The following is an 18,497-nucleotide window of genomic DNA, read 5'->3' on the forward strand; positions in this document are numbered from 1 at the left end:
GGGCTGGGGTAAAGCTGCTCCTCTGATCTCTACACAGCTTCATTCCCTTGAGGTTAAAGGTACAAGTGGCTGTGCAAAAGATGTGGTGGCACTGTTCCCATGTCCCCTTCCCTGAATGGCCAGAGGTAGTCCTTGTGACAGACACAAGCTGCTGACCTTGGTGCTTGCTTACCTGCTGCTGGTATTTACTCCAGATGGCACGGATAGAGAAATTATTTTCCTCCTCTTTTTATTTATAGGCACTTAGGCTTGGGTTTCCTAAGGGTGCTGCAGCCTCAAAGACCATGCGATAATGACAAAATGGGAGGAAGTTTCAGCTTGATAAAACATTTCACCCTATAAATTTATATATACTATAAATTTATGCAACCTCAGCTCTTCAGCAGATTGCTCATGTGTGCAGAGCACCAAATATGAAGAACAGGATGCCCCAAAACACACATAGGACTATTGCTGGGTTTAAGTGAAAGACTTCAGCCCTGTGACAGCTTGTGCTTTGCTGTGGTTTTAGGTCTGGCTGAGTATGACAAGGCAAGGCCTGCCAAAGGCATGTATGGCAGGGTGGATATGTGGGTGTGGGCCTAGATGGTTCAAAAAGGTGTTTTCTAGTAGTGTTTGGTTATTTTTCTGTGGTATTTTATTTGTTTAGCAACACTCCAAGCATGGGGATATGGGGGCATTGAATGTAGGGTAATTAAGTTGTCTCTGTTGTTCTGACATCACTTTAAACAATCTACAAAGGTCTTGTGTTAGAAGACCTAAGCCTGTATCCAGAGAGATGCTGGGATACAGTGTTTGCTGTCTGTTAGTCCCAGGTGACTTCAGGCTCAGTGCTCAGAGTGTGGGGCATCAGTGGCATGTTCTAAGCATGGGAGGAAGTCACTGACAAGCTCTGAAGGCTTAGTGGCACTTCTGTGTCTGAAGTTTCTACAGTGTAATTCAGTAACCACTGAAATACCCTCGGATGCCTTCAGGCTGAGCTTTACAGTAACATTTACTCCTGAGAGGAAGAACATTGGTGTTGGCACAATTTCAGTGTTTTCCTTATTCCCACTGTTAAACCCAACAAGATAGGCCACACTAAAATAGGATTCATTATTTTTGTTCTTGTTAACTGCTTGTAAAATGTAAAGCGATTACCCCGGCAGATGAAGCACCCACGCTTTCAGGAATCTCAAATGCCTGCAGAGTGAGGCCAGGACAGCTGCCATGAACAACAGCAGGCTCTTCCAGAGGTACTGTGGGACTGCACTGCTCTCCTGGCAGCTGAGTTGTTTGCTGCTTGGAGCCAACACGTGCCTTCCCACGACAGTTCTCCTATGGGAAGCTAAGGCATAGTCACCCTGGTGTTTGACATAGACAACACGGTGTTGTGACTGGAAACTCCAGAGATGAAGCCAGGTCAGTCCTTCCAGGGTTGAACTGCCTCTTGTTCAAGTCCAACCTTTCTCAAATGCTTCAGGTCTAAATGGTCTTTTAGAGAACACAACTGCAAATGCATTTTTACAGGAAGATAATAAATTACCAGAAGTTACTTGGGGTTGAGTTGTTGTTTCTTGCTCTCAGTTTCTTACTTTGAACTTCACTGTGCTCTCAGGGCAAGCAGCAGAGGAGCCTTACCAATGGCACTGTTCTGACTGCTTCGGCTCACCTCTGGTTTTCCCTCCAGACTTTAGTGCAGGGAGTTGTAATGGAAAGGCTCACATCAGCATGGAGACTGAATGGAATACTTGTCTGGATAAGCAGGCTGTAACAGGACGACAGGGTCGGGAAGGAGTGGTCTTGAATACTGTATTAACAGCACTCAGCTGAGCAGGGCAATGAGACAGTGGCACCCACAATCCAGAAAGGACACAGGAAAAGTCTGGCATCACAAAGTTTGAGGTCGTTTTCAGTCCCTCCCCCATCCCCCACTCCTCCTCTTCCCTTCTCCTGTGCTCATGCCTCTTTGCTCGTTCTCTTTCATGACTTACTCTTTTTCTCACTTGCACACGTGTCATGATCTGTTGTTGCTAGTGCACACTTCTTCATAAGCTTTTTTCTTGCTTGTGCTTTTTCTATTTTTTTGTCCTTTCTTGCTCATGCTTTGTTTCTTGGTTTTTTGTGTTTTCTTTTTTAATTTCACCCCATGGTTGTGCTCGTCCTTTGCTTTTTCCTTTGCACTTGTTCTACCTTCCTCTTCTCTACTGCCTTTTACTACAGGTACAGACTTCATTCTGGAAAACTTTCTCAAATTTATGCCAGGTCAGTTATTAATCATTCATAGGCCTCAGGTAATGATCAAAACCAGAAGCAAACAATTGTCACAGCTTTGATAGAACAAGTGCAAGCAAAATCTGGCATTTCCCCAGCTGGAAACAATGACTGCAAGAATTCAGCAGAAACTTGAAGGAAAGAAATAAGTATCACTGTCCAAATACAGTACTGATATAATACTGTATCCAGAGAGATGCTGAGATACAGTGTTTGCTTCAAGTTATCCAGGCACCCACTGCACTTGCAGAATGGATATGTGCAAAACAGGAAACCTGCCCCTCTCCAAGTGTTGCTTATCTTCATATTCCCTGGGGAGGCAGTTCCTAGGGCTACCAGGAAAAGCAAGGAATTCATTATTATAAATATAAGCTCACAGGGTGGAAGACAACCTATTATTTTATAAAGCTGGCTGCCAGCAGGGCCAGCAGCATTCACTGGTGGAAGGGAGGCTCTAGGGGTGGAATCTGGTGACTTCTGACGCTGCACACACAAAAACAAAGCTTGTGGCTGATAGATTTGTTTTTATTATTATAGAACAGATGAACTAAAATAAGCCAACACTATAATTTTATGCCAACAGCCATCTTTCTAGCACAGGCGGTGACTGACCCAGTATACCCTTCTCCCCCGTCCCCGGGCCTCTGTTCAAGGGAAAGCGAATGGTGGTGACTCTTGCACATGGTTCTGGACTGCAGTGATCCTACTCCTGTTACCTGTGCAGGTGTGCCTGGGAAAAGAAGAGGCAGGGGAGCAGAGAAAAGAGTATATATGCTGTAGGAGCAATAAGCAGAAAGGCTTGTGGATCCTCTTGCACGTTCACACCTTGTGACCGAGTAGATGGGACAACTGGAGAATCATGCCCACTTTCAACATGTAGCAAGCCCCTAGTTGCTACTCTAGTCAAGCCAGGAGTTTCTTCCCATTCCAAGCTAACAAAGGGCAAGATGCACTCAGTGGGGGAGCTTTTGGCAGGGTAAGGGGCAGTCTATGTAAAACCAAACCAAAAACCACCTCCACCCCCCAAAAAAACCCTGCATTTTAAGCCACTTCAAAGTAAAAGTTACTTCTTATAATATAATAGATACTTTTTAAATGGCAGGACCACCATCCTAGAAAGACCAAAGGGCTTGCACTCAAGACCAAAGAAAGAAAAACAAAAAACCAACCAACCAACCAAAAGGAAAAAAAATAAATGAACCAAAAAAACCAAGAGTGGCCCCACTCTTCAGCTTGGCTCTTCTCTAAAAACAGCACTCGTCATCCATCTGAATAGGTAAAAGGAGGAGTGGACAGAAAATAAAATAAAATTGGTGCAACTTCTCGCCGGCTGGCGCATTAACCCAAAGCTCCGTACAGCCCCGTACGACTGCGCGTCCTGCGTGGCAGCATCGCTGCGGTCAGCTTTCAGCGCTGGATATGCCCGTATGTATATCTGAACATATACATACACATACACACAATAGATTATACTGTTTGTAATGTTAGTTTGGGGCTGCCAGGAGGGCTCATCTCTCTTTCACGTGGTTCTGTGCTCCTGCGCTGTTGCTGCTCCCGTTGCCGCTCCCGTTACTGCTGCTCCCGCTGCTGCTGCAGAGGACCTCCGTGAGGTCATCCATGATGGTGGTCTCTTTAGGGTCCACGAGGTTGAACTCCCTGATGAATAGGATAAAGTGTGTGTAGAGTGTGTTTAAATGTCCGTGCAGCTCCAGTGCCAAAGTCTCCTTAAAGTGTGAGGAGTAGATATGGGCCAGCACATGGAACAGGTACTTGCAGATCTTCTTCACTAGGGACTCAAATGAGTTGGGGAATTCTTTGCCTGAAAGGAAGATGGAGAAACACCATGATAGCACCAGCTGCTCACTGTCAGCCCCACAGCAGCATCTGGGTGGGCTCAGCTGTAAGTACGAGCAACCAGCCCACCCTATAGAGCAAACAACCTGAGGGGCCTGTGTCATGTAATCCTCTCTTTAAAGGGATTTGGGGGACAAGTTGGAGCAGGTATTAAGCACTTCCATTTCAAGTTAAATTTTAAACCTTAAGGTTTCAAAAATCAGGAAGCAAGTGTCATTATTCCTCAAAGCCACTACATTTTTTGTTACTGGTTGTAAAAACAAGAGGTTAATCTCTGTCTTTATCTAGCTTGTCCAGGAGTGGGTTTTACCCCAGAACACCAATTCAGAAATCCTAAAATGGAAGCCTTGGTGGCATGTGGCAGTTTTTACATAACTTGATATAACATATTCCCTCATTTCCTTGTTGAAATTCTATCAAATGGGAAAGGAACTGCCTCCTTCCAGATCAAGCTGCTTGTAAGCAAAGGCTGCTAGCTTAATGTTTTCTATACTGTAATGTCCTATATTGTCATGTCCTAGTTTCCCAATTACCTGTTGAAGTGGCTCACAAAGCCAGCTACTTTTAGTCCTGATTAAGCCCACCTACAATAGCTTCAAGTTTCTATTTTATTCCCCTTAACCAAAGGCATTGCATGTAGCAATCTTGTTAGGAACGCAAATTTGAGTTAAAATTACTTTGCTATTGCTTTTCAGCTCTTAAAAATCACATTCTTATTTAATCTCTGTAAGGGAAAGGACACCGCAAACACTCTGCAAGACAATGCTTCAGAGCCTTGGGCAAAGAAAGCAAGCCACATTCCTGGCAATCCAATTTATTGCCTGCATTTCTTAATGCACTGAGGCTCTAATGGAAATAGTAAAACCACCCAAAGGTTGAAGTTTGCTATCAGTGGGCTGTACTGAACACACACATGCAGACTGTTCTCAGAATTTTATCCTCTATGAACCCAGGCTAGATCATCTCAAAATGCTTGAAGAAAAAGGGGCACTGATGACAAAATACAGGCCAAGACTATATGAGACTTTCACCCCAGTTCATACACTGAGAGTGTAAGCCTTTTGTACTGCAAGAATGAACCAAACTTAAACTCTTCCTTTAAAAAAAAAAAAACCAAACAAAAAAAAACTACAAAAGAAACACACAAAGAAAGAAAACTACAAAAAAACCCCCAATTAAAACCCATCAAACAAAAGTGAGAAAGCTGTCTGGTATTCCTACACATGCTGCATGCCAACTTTCACTCGACTGATGGCATCCCCAAAGAGCCCCAGGAAGCAGCCATACCATATTTCGTCGGAAAGACGTCCTCATCTGTCACTAGTTTCTGCACTGAACTCATGACGAAGTCAACGTACTGAGGAGCAGTGCACTTGATCTTCTTTCCCCGCTCATCATACCAGTAGTACTGTCTGTGGAGAGAAGGGACAGTGTCACCACCCCACACTCTGCCTCCTCAGCTACTCCTCCAGGAGGCTGTGTAAATATAAAACAACAGCTGCAACATAAGAGATTAATTTCTTTCTGCATCAAAACTTGTTTTGGGCAATTTTGTCTCTCCCTATCAGTCTAGGCCAGAGTGCAGGTGGCAGTACCAAGCACAGAAAGCCTTGCTGACAAAGGCTCCAAGGGGAGGAGTCTGTAGAACTGTACAGGAAAGCATTACAGAACTATATTTAAAGGACAACAATCCTGCACAGTGATGAACTGATGAACTTCTGATGCTTAACATCAGAGAGCATAAATAGCTTTGTAGTGCAATACTGTGAAACAGTCAGACGGTGGCTCCAAAACACCGCCTTTTCCAGCCTGCGGTTCTCAAGTACTGGCAGTGATTTTACCTGTTCTAAAGCCTGTTCCAAAACACAACCTTCTGCACATCCATACCAGCACGTGTTTGAACTCTGCTCCTTATGTTACAGACTCCCCCAGGCACCTGAATTTACATGTGATTCTGCCACCAGTGACTATTCCTGTTGGATCTTAAGGAACAGGAGATACTGGCCCTTCAAAAGCAACCATAATTCAATCAGTTAGCCATAATAATTTTGATTAACTGCAGCCATCCCTCAGCTGACAGAGAATCTGAAGGCTACAAAACAACTGTGACATCCTTTTTTTAAAAAATCATGGTTAATTAAAGCATAGCTAACTGCTACCAAGAGCAGCCACCCATTGGATGAGGTACACAGTGAGAAGTGTTTTACAGATAAGGGATTCAGGAAAACACTTTTTAATTTTTTTTTCCCTCTGTCACATTAGACATGCCTGAAGTTCCAGTTTATGAACTTTCTTCAAAACATCTAAGCTCAAGGCACAGTCCTATATCATTATAGGGCTGATAAGAAATCCATAGTATTGGTCTTCCCAAATGACACTGTTCATGCCCCAAGCCACATGAAAATGAGGAAGCTGCAGAAATAAGTAGAGTAGTTCAAGTCAGGAGAGGAAAGGCAACTATGAACTAGTTCTGTAAACATTAAGCTGTTAGAGTTTTTCTTTCAGCTCCTTTTCACTATGTGTAGTACTTCGTCACTCTGTTGTTTACTAGACAGACAAGGACTGACTGCAAAATTGCATAAAAAGGTGAGTGGGTGAAAATAGCAGGAGTCAAAAGTCCTTTTTAGAGCTGTCAGGCATCAAACCCAGCACTTGGGCCCTTAGGCATAGACTGTGCTCTTCACCACTGCTCACTTCCTTTGTACAATCCACCTCTAAGGAATTACACAATGTAGTCCACCAACACACAACTTTCTTTGTCTATTACTGTAGTGAGAGACAGTCCCAGGCAATTCAGCCTTATTTTGGGTCTTAAGACAATGCTTGTCACCAAAACCAGAAGCAGGCTGGACTGCTCTACCCCAGCAGTTCTCTCAGGCTGCAGAAATCTTCAACTGCAAGACAGAAAGCACAGTTTACAGTTGCCCTTAGGTGCAAAAAGGAGTGTTGATAATTGGATTTTTATCAGAAGGAACAATTTGGCAACTGTACAAGTTCACTTATATTCTCCTGTAAGTGAATAAATCTGCTCTAGCATCCCAATGCACATCCTTTTTGCCTTTCCTTGAAAATCAAGAAAATGAATTATGCAAAACTGGAATTAAAAAGAAGAATCATTCACAGTAAGGGGATAAATCCAATGACTGTCCTGTTGATTAGAGTCATGTGTTTTCCTCATGTTTCAGGTGCCTTTGAACAGATTTCACAGCCCTCAGGGGAAGAGAGGAGCCCCTGACGTGCCATGAACATCTCGCACCTGGTACACGGCTTCCACTCACGCTGGCATTATCTCCATGAACAAGATAGGAGCAGTCTGGGGCCATGGAAGGGCTCACTTGGGCACAGAAGCCTAATTACATTCCACCACTGGCACTGTGACAGCACAGTCCCATATTAGGGAATGGATGGGAAGCAGAAAGGACAAGAGGATGAGACCTAAAGGCACTTTTCAAAAAGCTGCAGATTTAAATTTCCCCAGTATGGAGAAATATGAGGTACCTGCAGCTCCGTTCTAAATCCCAGGGAGAAATGACTATGGGTTTAACAGAGAAGAGCCTGCAATGCAAATAATGAAGTATAATGTGAAATCACAAACAAAATCACAATACTGCATCTTAATATATGTATGTATTTTATCTGTTTTTCTCTAAAACATTCTGGGCTGGTGTTGATGACACAGAAGCCAAGGCAGAACAGAAGTTACACCAATACACGAGCTTCTGGAAGGAGGGAAAAGCATATACTGTGGAGATTATTTTGCCTGGAAAGGAAGTAGAGACAGTCCTGCTAGAAATACCAAAAACCAGGCAATATGAAGAAAGCAGGATAGAAAGACAGAGGCAGGAATAGTGCTTGTCAGCAGCTGAAACAGCTTGGATGGTTTCATAGGGGGTAAACAATATTTGGATGGCAGAGAAGAGAAAGGAGACATCATGTAAAACCATAGAGCTGGGGGAACTTAAATGTAAGAAAATGTAAAACTTACAAGTTTGATTTAAGCACTCTAGGAGGAAATACCCTCCCTGTACACAGAGACACTATGGGCAAGGTAAACATGAGAAAGGAGACTAAGATTAGAAAAATAAGAGTGATAAGCGTTACCAATTAAGGGATTTCACTGGACCAAAACAACATCTTGAAAGATGGGCTTCCTGAAAGTTTGCATCCATCTTTGATTTCTGCCTCAGGAGTTTTGTAAACTCATCCTCTTATGTACAGCACTTACACAGGCTCTTATTTAGTACACTCACTGCAGCACTTTGAGGAGTTTTACCCAAGTGTCAGCTAGGAAAGTTTACAGGCTCAAAGTGCTTTAAAGCTGGTTTGTGTAATAACAAGCTATAAAGCATACTAAATTTTAATAGTAAATACTGTGTTAAAATATAGTACCTGTTTTACAACAAGTGATAAACATATTAATGAGCAAAATTAAGTAATTCCCAAATTTATATTCATGTCACTCTCATTAAAGTTTGAGGATAACTGGCCATGATGGTATTTCTCTTGGCATTATCCCACCTTGCCAGCAAATGCTTCCATCTGTTCTATGCTGAGACTAAGTTTTGGTCAGATGTCTCCTAGTGACCGTAAGCAGAAAAACTCCTCCTCGCTGAGTGCAGATGGCTGTGCTATCTCACATATCTGACAGAGGGCTGAAAGCTGCATCTGTCTGCAGTTTGTCAGTTGGCTGCAGCTTCTCTCAGATGTTAAAACCTTACCTCAAATATTTCACTGCAACCAGTGATTATTGTGCCAGCAAATACTTTAAATTTAGGACTGGGTACTTGCAGTGCAATCTGAATGTCAAGGAAGTTGACAAGCAACCAGTTCTCAATAGTTACTTGAACATCTTGACCATAAATAAAAAAAAGCCTTTCTTAGGCATGACCAGAATGGTGTGATCCAAAACGTATCATCAGGAACTGAGCAGGGAAAATATAAAAGTGGAACAGAACGCAGACTTTCACATGGAACTACCCAAGGAATCGCCATGGGAAGAAAATGGCGAACTGCACCTTAATTCCAAGGTACTGTAATTCTGTGGCAATCTTACACAGCCAGATGCTATTTTGTTCCAAAGGCCAGGAACAAACAGATCATGGCCACAGAAGGCTAAGCCAGGAGTGTCCATCAGGTTCATCAGCAACTGACACTAGTGTTTAGGTGTCTCTATACACTGGAGACAGGTCCAAGGCACAATGGTGCTTTTCCAACTCAAAAAGCACATCTTTAGCTTACCAGAGCTAGGAAAGGCAGAACAAAAAGATAAGGATTTGGAGAATGCAATTATGAAGGGGGCCCTCAAAGCTGAACTGTGCTGAGGTGTGCAGGCAGCTGATGTCACCTCAGTGGCTTTCTGATAGACCCACACGCTTGCTAGAAGCAGCCTCCAGTTTGCAAACGTGCATCAGCCACCTGCCCCCAAGTACAGCAAGGTACCGAAGTTGTTATGGTTTAGCTAAACACAAACTGTTTCAAGTGCTTCACCGAAGTGTAGACATACTTCCTGTTATTCCCAAATAGCACCATTTTTCAGTTTTCCAAAACAAAGGATAGGAACATTCTGCTATCAGTCGTTACCACTAAAAATACAGGCTACAGCTGGAATTGCCTACAGGCACTTCCTCTCTTTATTCTGCAGCACAAGGCGCTTACAGAGAACTCTCGTTTAAGGCTCACTAGAGCAGAATGGAGCAACACTAATGCAGGCTTCCTATCACCACCTCCTTTCAGCCACTATTTCCCACCAGGCAAATGGATAAACAGTTACACTCAGTGCTTGGGACAGCCAGCGCCACATCAGGAATTTAAACATGAGCAAGCTTGGGAACAAGAATCAACAAAATACTCATCTTACTGCTCACCATTTCTTATTTAGAGACGTGCTGTCTCCTTTTGATAAAATCTGGGTCCAGCAGAGATTTATTACTTTCTTTTCCAGCTTGGTTTCAAAGCCTCTAGCATAGCTTTAACTCTCTTCTGACAGTTACCATTCCAACTTTTACATGCAAAAAATACCCTCCATACACTTTGCATGCTTCTGAGTGCTCTCAAAGAAAGCCCCTGATATTAATTTCAAGTGTACAAGATAGCCCAGTGCATTAAGCAAGGCTTTCCTTCTAAGAACTATGTAATGCCTGTAAGATACAATACAGAGCTATGGTTCTGTTGCGTACATTCCCTGGGATGTTTGTTTGATGTACTAGGACATTAACTGCCCAGTCGTCTCTTTTAAAATCCATCTCAAGTAAATTAATCCCCGGAAATGCAAGAGGAGAGAAGAAAAGAACTATCAACACATGTTGGAGGGAAAAAACCAAAACCACAATAGGCTTATTCATACTTGACTGGGTCTCATATTCCATCATGTTGGACTTTGCTCATCAACAGCAGAAGTTTATGGTAACTTTTTCTTATATTCACACTGTACAGTAACACTACAGAGCTTTCTTTCAGAACTGACAGCTAGTCAGTGTTAAAGTCTGCTACGTTCTAGAGGCGGAAAAGTGCCAAACCAAAACGTTTTCCTTACTCTTGCAAAGCTGCCGCCACTTGTGTCCTCTGTGCCCAAGGTCTCAGGCAGAGAGCCTGTGGCTCACATCAGGCTAGAAGTTACCTACCAGCAGCCTGGTGCTGTGTCAGTATTCCAGCTCTCAGAAGCACCCTCTGAGGTTTTCACAACTCTCTTCTCCTGCCCTGCCTTCTCTGGAACCCCAGCGCTGTAACCACTATGGACAGTCCTGCCCTGCCCTTGCTGAGGAGCACACTCTGTGCAGGTACCTCCATGAGCAGCTGCACTGCAGGCTCAGGGCTGAGCTCTGCATGGCAGGGGCACAGTAAAGGACATGGGGACCTGTGGCCCAGACAGGTGACACTCAGAGACACAGCATGACCTGACAACCCCACGGCCTCCCTCAGGCCTTCTCAGCTGTGAGAGTATAAAAGCCCAGGGTTTCCTTTGTTTGGGGTCCCTCTGTGAAGGCACCAGATCGGGCTGTCATGAAGTTATTTAGTTACTGTACCAAGTTAATTTTAAGGATCTGAAAGTCTGAGACTCTGCTATGGAAAACCTGGGTCAAGCCAGTAAGGAAAGCTGGGCTGAGCGTGGCGTGTGTAGTTGTGAAGGGACCTTGGTCCCACCTCAAGACCGCCAGAGTGGCTCCTGGATGGTCAGACAGGGATGTTTCCTTAACGCTCACCTTTCCCTCTCCCCCAGGCACACACATGGTCATTTGCCTCTCTGATCTGACCTTATAAAACCAGCTCAGAGCACTCAAAGATTCTCATCCTTCTAGTCCTCCACAAAACCAGATTTCCACCACACTTCACTGCTGAAGGGAGAGAAGAGGATGCACAGCTGACACGTTCTCAACAAGTAGAGACCTGCTGTAAAACACTTGCCCAATGCCATCCAATACCAGTATCCTCCCCAGGCAACTCTGAAGACATGGAAACCTTGCATATGTAATAAATGAAAATACTGACTTACGTATTGCACACTGCCATGGTCTGACATGACTCTCCTGTACAGAATTCTGAGATTGTACTATACTGTAAGTTGATGTGATGGAAGAAAGTTGTTGCTGAAAAATAAACAAAGGAAAGAAATTCAGAAGTAAAATACTTTCAAACACTGGTTATCCTCCAGACGATTACTTAAATAGAGCAAGTGAAGCAACTTCAGTCTTGAGCTTGCATACAAATTTAAACATGATTTAGCTAAATGAGCCTAATGATGAACTGCAAAACAAAGAGGTATACAGAATGAAAGCTCTTGTTTTAAGATGAAAGCACCATGATGCATTAGCTCTTATTACTCACAAAGCAGCAAGACTGGAAAGTGTCTCCGTCATCAGCCTCACCTTTACAGTAGAATGCTATAAGCTGAAGGCAAACAATTTGCTACGTTCTTTTGAAGTCAGACTTAAAATGTACAGTGGCTAGAAAGAGGCACTATTAGTTTTCACGACACATCTCCTTCTAAAAACAACCAGCAGGAAACCTAGTACACTTCTACTTTTTAAAAATCTCCTGAGATAATTTAACTTCTTAATACCTCTCATGGGGCACCTCACTTTCTCTTAATGAGTCTCTAAAAAACTTTCCTGGTGTGCAGTTTAAAGTAGTTTCTTGCTACTACCACACAGTATTAGAAACATAAACAAGAGTGGGCCATAGCTGCAGAGAAACATAAACAAGAGTGGGCCATAGCTGCAGGTGAGGACTGGCAGGAGAAGTCCAGGGGAGTAAATCAGGGCTGAAGTGCACAGGTACAGCACTCACAGTAGTTGGTCACATCTCTGATTTTCAGCTTGTCTACTGTTTAAATCCAGTGTAATTACACCAAAATTTGGAAGGAGTAGGGAGGAAAAAAATCTAGCCAAAAGACTTCTCAGCTTCTTTGGGCATAAGTTGCTTTACATGTAAGCCTTTAGAAACAACATTTTTACAATGCTTCTGGAAGGTCAGTAGCTTGAGTCAGAAACATGCAGAACCAGCCAGTTTAGCAAGCAGTCAATGGGAATCTTGATGGTTCTCCAAAGAGCATCAAAAACTGCAATGCCCTCAGTGCCACAGGGAGGGAGCTGGAAGGAGGAAACGCATCAAGGCTTTCATGCTGCTGAGCACAGCTGGGCTGTTCGTGAGACAGCTTAATTACCACTCAAGGTACAATGACATGCATTACACAGTAAGCATAAATAGTCACTGAGTGTTTCTCTAAGCACTGAAAACAGCAAAAGAGTGAATGAATGGCCCCTTGAGCATGGACAGCAAGCTCAGAGCTGTACGAACACAATACTCACTGTTGCTGGCAAGCCACTCGTTGAGGTCTATTTCCCGTGGTAACATCACTAATTCCTTAAATTCGAAGTCGGTAATTCTGGATTTTGTGTATTCTGGCTCTAGGTAAAGTTTCTTCTCTTCCGGTGCTGGCTTTTTACCATTTGGCTTTCCCTTGGACTTCCTGGAAAAGATTCAAAAAGAGAGAAGTGGGGTTACCTCTACTGTTGAACAGCTACAGAAACCTGAAAGCAGCTGGGTCACCCAAACTCCTGTATTTGCCTTTACACTACTCCTTCTGCATTCCCTCCCCTTAGCTTCATTTTGCTGCTCCATCTCCACTGCCCTTTGGCCAGATGAGATTGCAAACTCCTGGGAACACATTGGTCTCTCCTCAGGCCTGTGAACAGCAGTGACTGTGCCTGAAGGAGCCACTCTAATGTGAGGACCAACAACCTGCTGCGCCACACAGTTCCTGATCATCTGAGAAACAGCAAATTTGGCTGCTGAAAGAACAGAGCCAGAAAATCTGGTGCTGCTCATTCAAAGCTACAGCATTCCTTGCTCTCCAGCCCTATTAGAAGCCTTCTTAAGTGAACATCTGTGACTGATAACCACAAAAACACCTGTTTTCTCAATTCCAGGGATACCTGGGACAGAAAGATCTGAGCTCGTGTTTTTCTGAAAACCCTTGGAAATCCAATGCATTGTGAAATAACCTTCCATTTGGATTTATAAAAGCACAGAAACCACATTCCATAAAACACACTTATCTTCATGGCATATTGTGACTTTTCATCTCCCTTTTGTAAAGTGTTTGCTGAAATCACTAGAGCTTTCCTCTCACTTGTTTTTAACTAGACTCTCAACCCAATCCAGGATCAGGGATTCAGTAGGACTTCAGAGGAAGGACAGTGAGTCAAGCACTTTGGTCTTTTAGGCTATGTGGTCAAACATCCATGTGTTCCTACAGTTAAAAAATCTACCTAAGCAGAGATGGAAGATCTATTTAATGGTGAGTAACAATCATAGGGCAATACTTGCTGTCCATTATCATGTGAATACAAGGAAGAGATGCCAGTTCGTTTTTAACGTCAGGCTGTCTTGGTTAAAGTGATTTTTAGGGACCTGTAAAGCCAAGACAAGCCCACCTTTGCAGATGACTGCATTAAGTTTGCTGTCAAAACTCATTGAGATCTCATCCAAAGGAAACAGACCTCACATTTCGGCTCTTAACACACTTAAATAATCTTCCAGCTGTGTTCCTGTCTAAGATATACGCAGGCTTGATTTTTACCGTGAGGATGTGATACGCATCTTTCCTGGAATGGTATTTGAAGTGTCACTGCTCTTCTTAAAGAAAATATGGTTACTCATTTTTCTCTCTTCATGGGCTCTTTACTGATCTGTTTATTAAACACATCTTCAGGAAGATTCATCATCCACATAATCCCTACCAGAGCAGGGAGAGACAGATGCGCCTTCCGCAGGAAAGCAGCACTCTAACTTGGGACACCAGCACTGCCAGTGTTCACTGTCTTAAACCTGTGCTGATTCTTTTCACACTTCTCTCTAACGAGCAAATTAAGACTAGAGGGACTTCAGAAAAGCCATCATAAAGGAAAATCAAGGAAAACTTGGTGATAGCAGCACGATATACACTTACAGCCTCAAGATGTATTTACACAGATGTGCAGAAAGCGCTGCAGGTGTCTGGCAGGGAACAATGGTCACAGCTTCTCTCCTATGTTAATGAAAAAGGTGGGCTTCATGGTTTAAGGGAGGATGCCTGTGACATCTTTTTAAAGAGTACAACATAGAACATCTTTCTAAAGAATACAAATACAGGATGAAAATAAACTAAAGCCAGTATTCCTGAGGATAAGTTCGGCACAAGAGCTGTACTCCTACGCATTTCCTGCCATGTCCTTTTTCCACAGCAGCGCATTCCAATCCAAATGGAGCCTGCAAGATCTGCCCCTTAAGTTTATTTAATGAAGTGAACGGGACTGATTCTCATAACTGCTCCATAAAGGGATGTTTTAGGACATGAGAATTCAGCTGTTCCTCAGTGCAAGGCTCTTAATACAGAGGGGTTGCTTGCTTAGATTAAGTTCCTAGTTGTCAGACTATTCCTGTCTTCAAACCCTTGCATTTGCTACATTTAGTGGTTTCTGGGTTTGGTTTGGTTGGGGGGGGAGGGGGCCAAGATTCTAGCATTCAAGGATAAGTTGATTTTTTTAGGAAAATTATAGTTCTAGTAGCAGTCATGCAGAAAATACCTTCAGCTTCAGAGACTGGTTTGACAAACCGCATTAACCACACTCAGGGGAAAAAGTTATCAGTGAGAAGTAGTCTGGATAGAGTTTCTGTCTTTGCTATAGGTTCAGGACAATTAAACCAAGGGCCCCAGGTTAGGGCTGTGCCACATCAGCTAAGAGCAGTCTGCTGTAAGGAGGAGGAGGGAAGAGCTAGACAAGGAGGCTATGGAGAGACCACAGAAGGAAGTAAGACACATGAGGCTGAGGCAAGCCTTCCATCACATGGGAATGGGTGGGGGGTACCTCATCCTCTCTTCCCCATTTCAAGAGAATAAACGAAGATTCAACACTAAATATATTTCACAAGTTTGCTCTTGCAAACAACACTACACTGTCCTTTTGCAAAATCCAAAGCCCCTCATTTTCACACAAATGGCAATTCTGCGTTAGATCAGTACGTGCAGCCACTTTGAGTCTTTTAAATAGATTGTGTCTTTCCACAACTGCCTTGTGCTGGAAGTGGAGCACTTCAAACAAAAGCTTCCTGAAGAATCCAATTTCTGCTTGTTTCCAGAGCTTTCGCTCAGTTTTAAAAGAACCTGACTCTTGGGTATCATCACAGAACCTGCAAAATGCCCAGAATCACTGCTCTCAAAGGATTTATTCACAGCACTGAAACCTGAATGTCAAACTGCCATGTGCAGCATGAACATCTTGTTAACCTTTTGCAGCTCCTGAGAACTACAGCAAGACCACAAATTGTTTACACCAGCACATTTTCATGACCTGCATGCAGTGCAGCTAGGACACGACATGGCCCCAATACTGTAAGTACAAACTAAAAAAAAAAATCCAGCCTTAAAAATGTCATTTGAACTGGACCATGTATCCACCCCAATTAGGCAGAATTTAGGTTCTACTGACTTACTCAAATTAATTGAGTCATGCTCAGTCTAGGCTGTAAAACTGTGTGTTTAGTTTGGGAACTATCAATACCCACCCATAGTAAAACATTTTCTTTTCAAACTTACAAAGCTGGAGCATACAGCAGTATAAAAAAACCCCCCTGTTTTAGAAACACAATTACATATGATTAAGAGTCAACAAAGAATACTTCCATATTCCAGATAAACCAAAGCTCATTCATTCACAATCACCAGAATTACCAAATAGTGCAAGGTTTAGGAGTGAGCTTCCTTCCCTGTGCTCGCCCCTACCTCCCAGTTCACTGTTGTTTCAAAGACTTGTAAGAACACACCAGCTGGACTCAAGTCCAAAGGCACAAAATGAAGCATCCATTATTTTCTTTTTGTGAGCTCTTCTCATTCAAGATGCCTTCCTTAATTTTTCATTTTATGTTTAAAATACACAAATACAAAAAATGTCAAGAACAGTAGAGTTTCACTGTTCTATTCAGGAAACACCAAAATTCATCACCTGTAGATGACTGTTTATTGGAAAACATAACTAAGTGTCATCCAAGACCACAAAAAGAGCACTACTTTTCAAAACACAGCTATAGGCACCTCAAGTCCTGATTCATGTTTACATGTGTCTTTCTTCAAAAATGAGAGAATTCTGCTTAGATTTGTCTTAACGTGTCCACACCACATCAACTGTATCACCCAAGCAGCTGCAGAAGTAGCTCTTACGCAGCAGGTTGGTGGTCTGACCACAGCTTAGACCGAATCCTGTCTATCGGTGCTTAACTGCTAATTAAGGAAAGAAACATCTTTAAGGAATCCAAGGAGACAGCACTCCAGTTTTTACTGACAGGCAAACCAGAGTACAAACTAATTCCTCAGACAATTCCCAGGCTAGGTCTGCCTTTGGTTTTAGGCACTCAATTGAACATGATGCCACAGGCCAAGTCACACCCACAAATAAATTTCAGAGAGGAAAAAGTGATGGCAAATGGCAGAAGGGAGATCACTCGCCCGAAGACTTAGAAGAAGTTTCAGCAAACTGGCTCCAGGCCAAGACTCTACATTCACTAATGCTTCTAGCAGGGCTGCCAGACCTGTCAGCCTTGTGTCCAGCTAGAAAACACATCAGCGGCAAGTTTGCCTGGATTTCACTGCAGAAAGAAAGGTGTAAGACACTCCACCAAGTGACAGCCCACTGATGTTTTTTCTCTAATCTAACTGCTTTGTTAAGATCGAGTATAACTGCCAATTTCCCAGCTTGCTTTCTTATCCCACATCAGTTAATAAAGATCCTCCTCTAATCTTTCTCTCTCATTTCCTTCTTGATCAGATGCTCAGTAGTTTCGTGGTTTAAAAACCCTGCACTTCAGAGTCTCTTCAAAGCACCATCAAGGTTTAGTTTTAACACCATTTTGAGGAAGTGTTATTCCCATTTCACAGCAGAAACTGGCTGTACGGTTCAAAGTTGATTCACGGTACAAATGCTAAGTATGTGCTTCAGTGTAAACCAACACAGTTTGTTTGGAAAGAAGCACACATGAAGCAATCTGATTTAGCTGAAGAAGGACCAGACACCCAGTGTCCACTCAGTGGATATGCTTCATAACCTGATGTAGTTCACATCACTTTGGAATCATACCAGGCATCCATGGTTCTGGTCACGAACATCTATTTATTACCAGGTTGATCGCACAGAGGGAATACTACCAATTTATTAAATGCTAAACTTCCCTAAACTGACCATGCTATTTTAGATGATTTCCATCAGTTCAGGATTCCTTTTTTCCCCAAAAGAAACCAGCCCAGCTATAATAATTTCTTGCTGTCTCCAGCAAGCTGTGCAGTTTCTTACACTGCATCTGAAATTGAAATCTCTTCAAAGACAATTGATGATACTTTGATCCCCCTCTCCCATCCTCCACACCAAACTAACTGTCCTTGGGATGAATGGCTGTTTACATTTTCTTTATGAAAGTACATGTTATCAGTGGGTTTTCTCTTTTTAGTGTAGCATATTAAAATGGAAATAAGAGTAACTTTAGAAAGTTAAAAAATTTATTTAAAAACTCTGTAGTGGTGATGACCAGAGCTGCAGGCTAAACTCCCATCATTCTGTGCCCTCTGGATCATGTAGCAGTTTCAGGTTCCAGCCAAGTCTCAAACACACCAATTTCCATTGGAAAATTGACAGAACAGGTCTGACAGGCCTCACATGGTAAATCTGTCTCTGTTAGCAAACTTCAAAACTCACAAGCCATCTCAAGTCTGTGAGGATGAAAATCACCACGGATCACAAACCCTACAGGACAAAAGACACATATTTTGTGATTAATATGGTGTGGTTTTGTGGGCTTTTTTTAGCAACTGACCCTATTCCTTACGTAAGGTTAACTGCTATAATCCTAGCAATCTGCACAAATTC

At 42.9% G+C, this 18,497-nt stretch overlaps 1 protein-coding gene across 5 annotated transcripts in view; it reads right to left on the minus strand.

Annotated features, from left to right (window-relative positions):
- Window positions 1–2,757: 2,757 nt before the first annotated feature.
- Window positions 2,758–18,497, minus strand: part of MOB2 (MOB kinase activator 2) — a 110,113-nt gene continuing 94,373 nt past the window's right edge. For all 5 annotated transcript variants that reach the window (XM_032112087.1, XM_032112085.1, XM_032112084.1 and 2 more), the window contains 4 exons: window positions 12,912–13,072; window positions 11,597–11,690; window positions 5,395–5,519; window positions 2,758–4,072 (listed from right to left, as the gene is read on the minus strand). In XM_032112087.1, coding sequence (XP_031967978.1) covers window positions 3,762–4,072; window positions 5,395–5,519; window positions 11,597–11,690; window positions 12,912–13,072 — 691 coding nt within the window. In that variant the 3' untranslated portion in view covers window positions 2,758–3,761. The remainder of the gene's footprint in view (window positions 4,073–5,394; window positions 5,520–11,596; window positions 11,691–12,911; window positions 13,073–18,497) is intronic.

The sequence above is a fragment of the Corvus moneduloides genome, chromosome 6, assembly GCF_009650955.1.
Source record: "Corvus moneduloides isolate bCorMon1 chromosome 6, bCorMon1.pri, whole genome shotgun sequence".
NCBI classification, from domain to species: domain Eukaryota; kingdom Metazoa; phylum Chordata; class Aves; order Passeriformes; family Corvidae; genus Corvus; species Corvus moneduloides.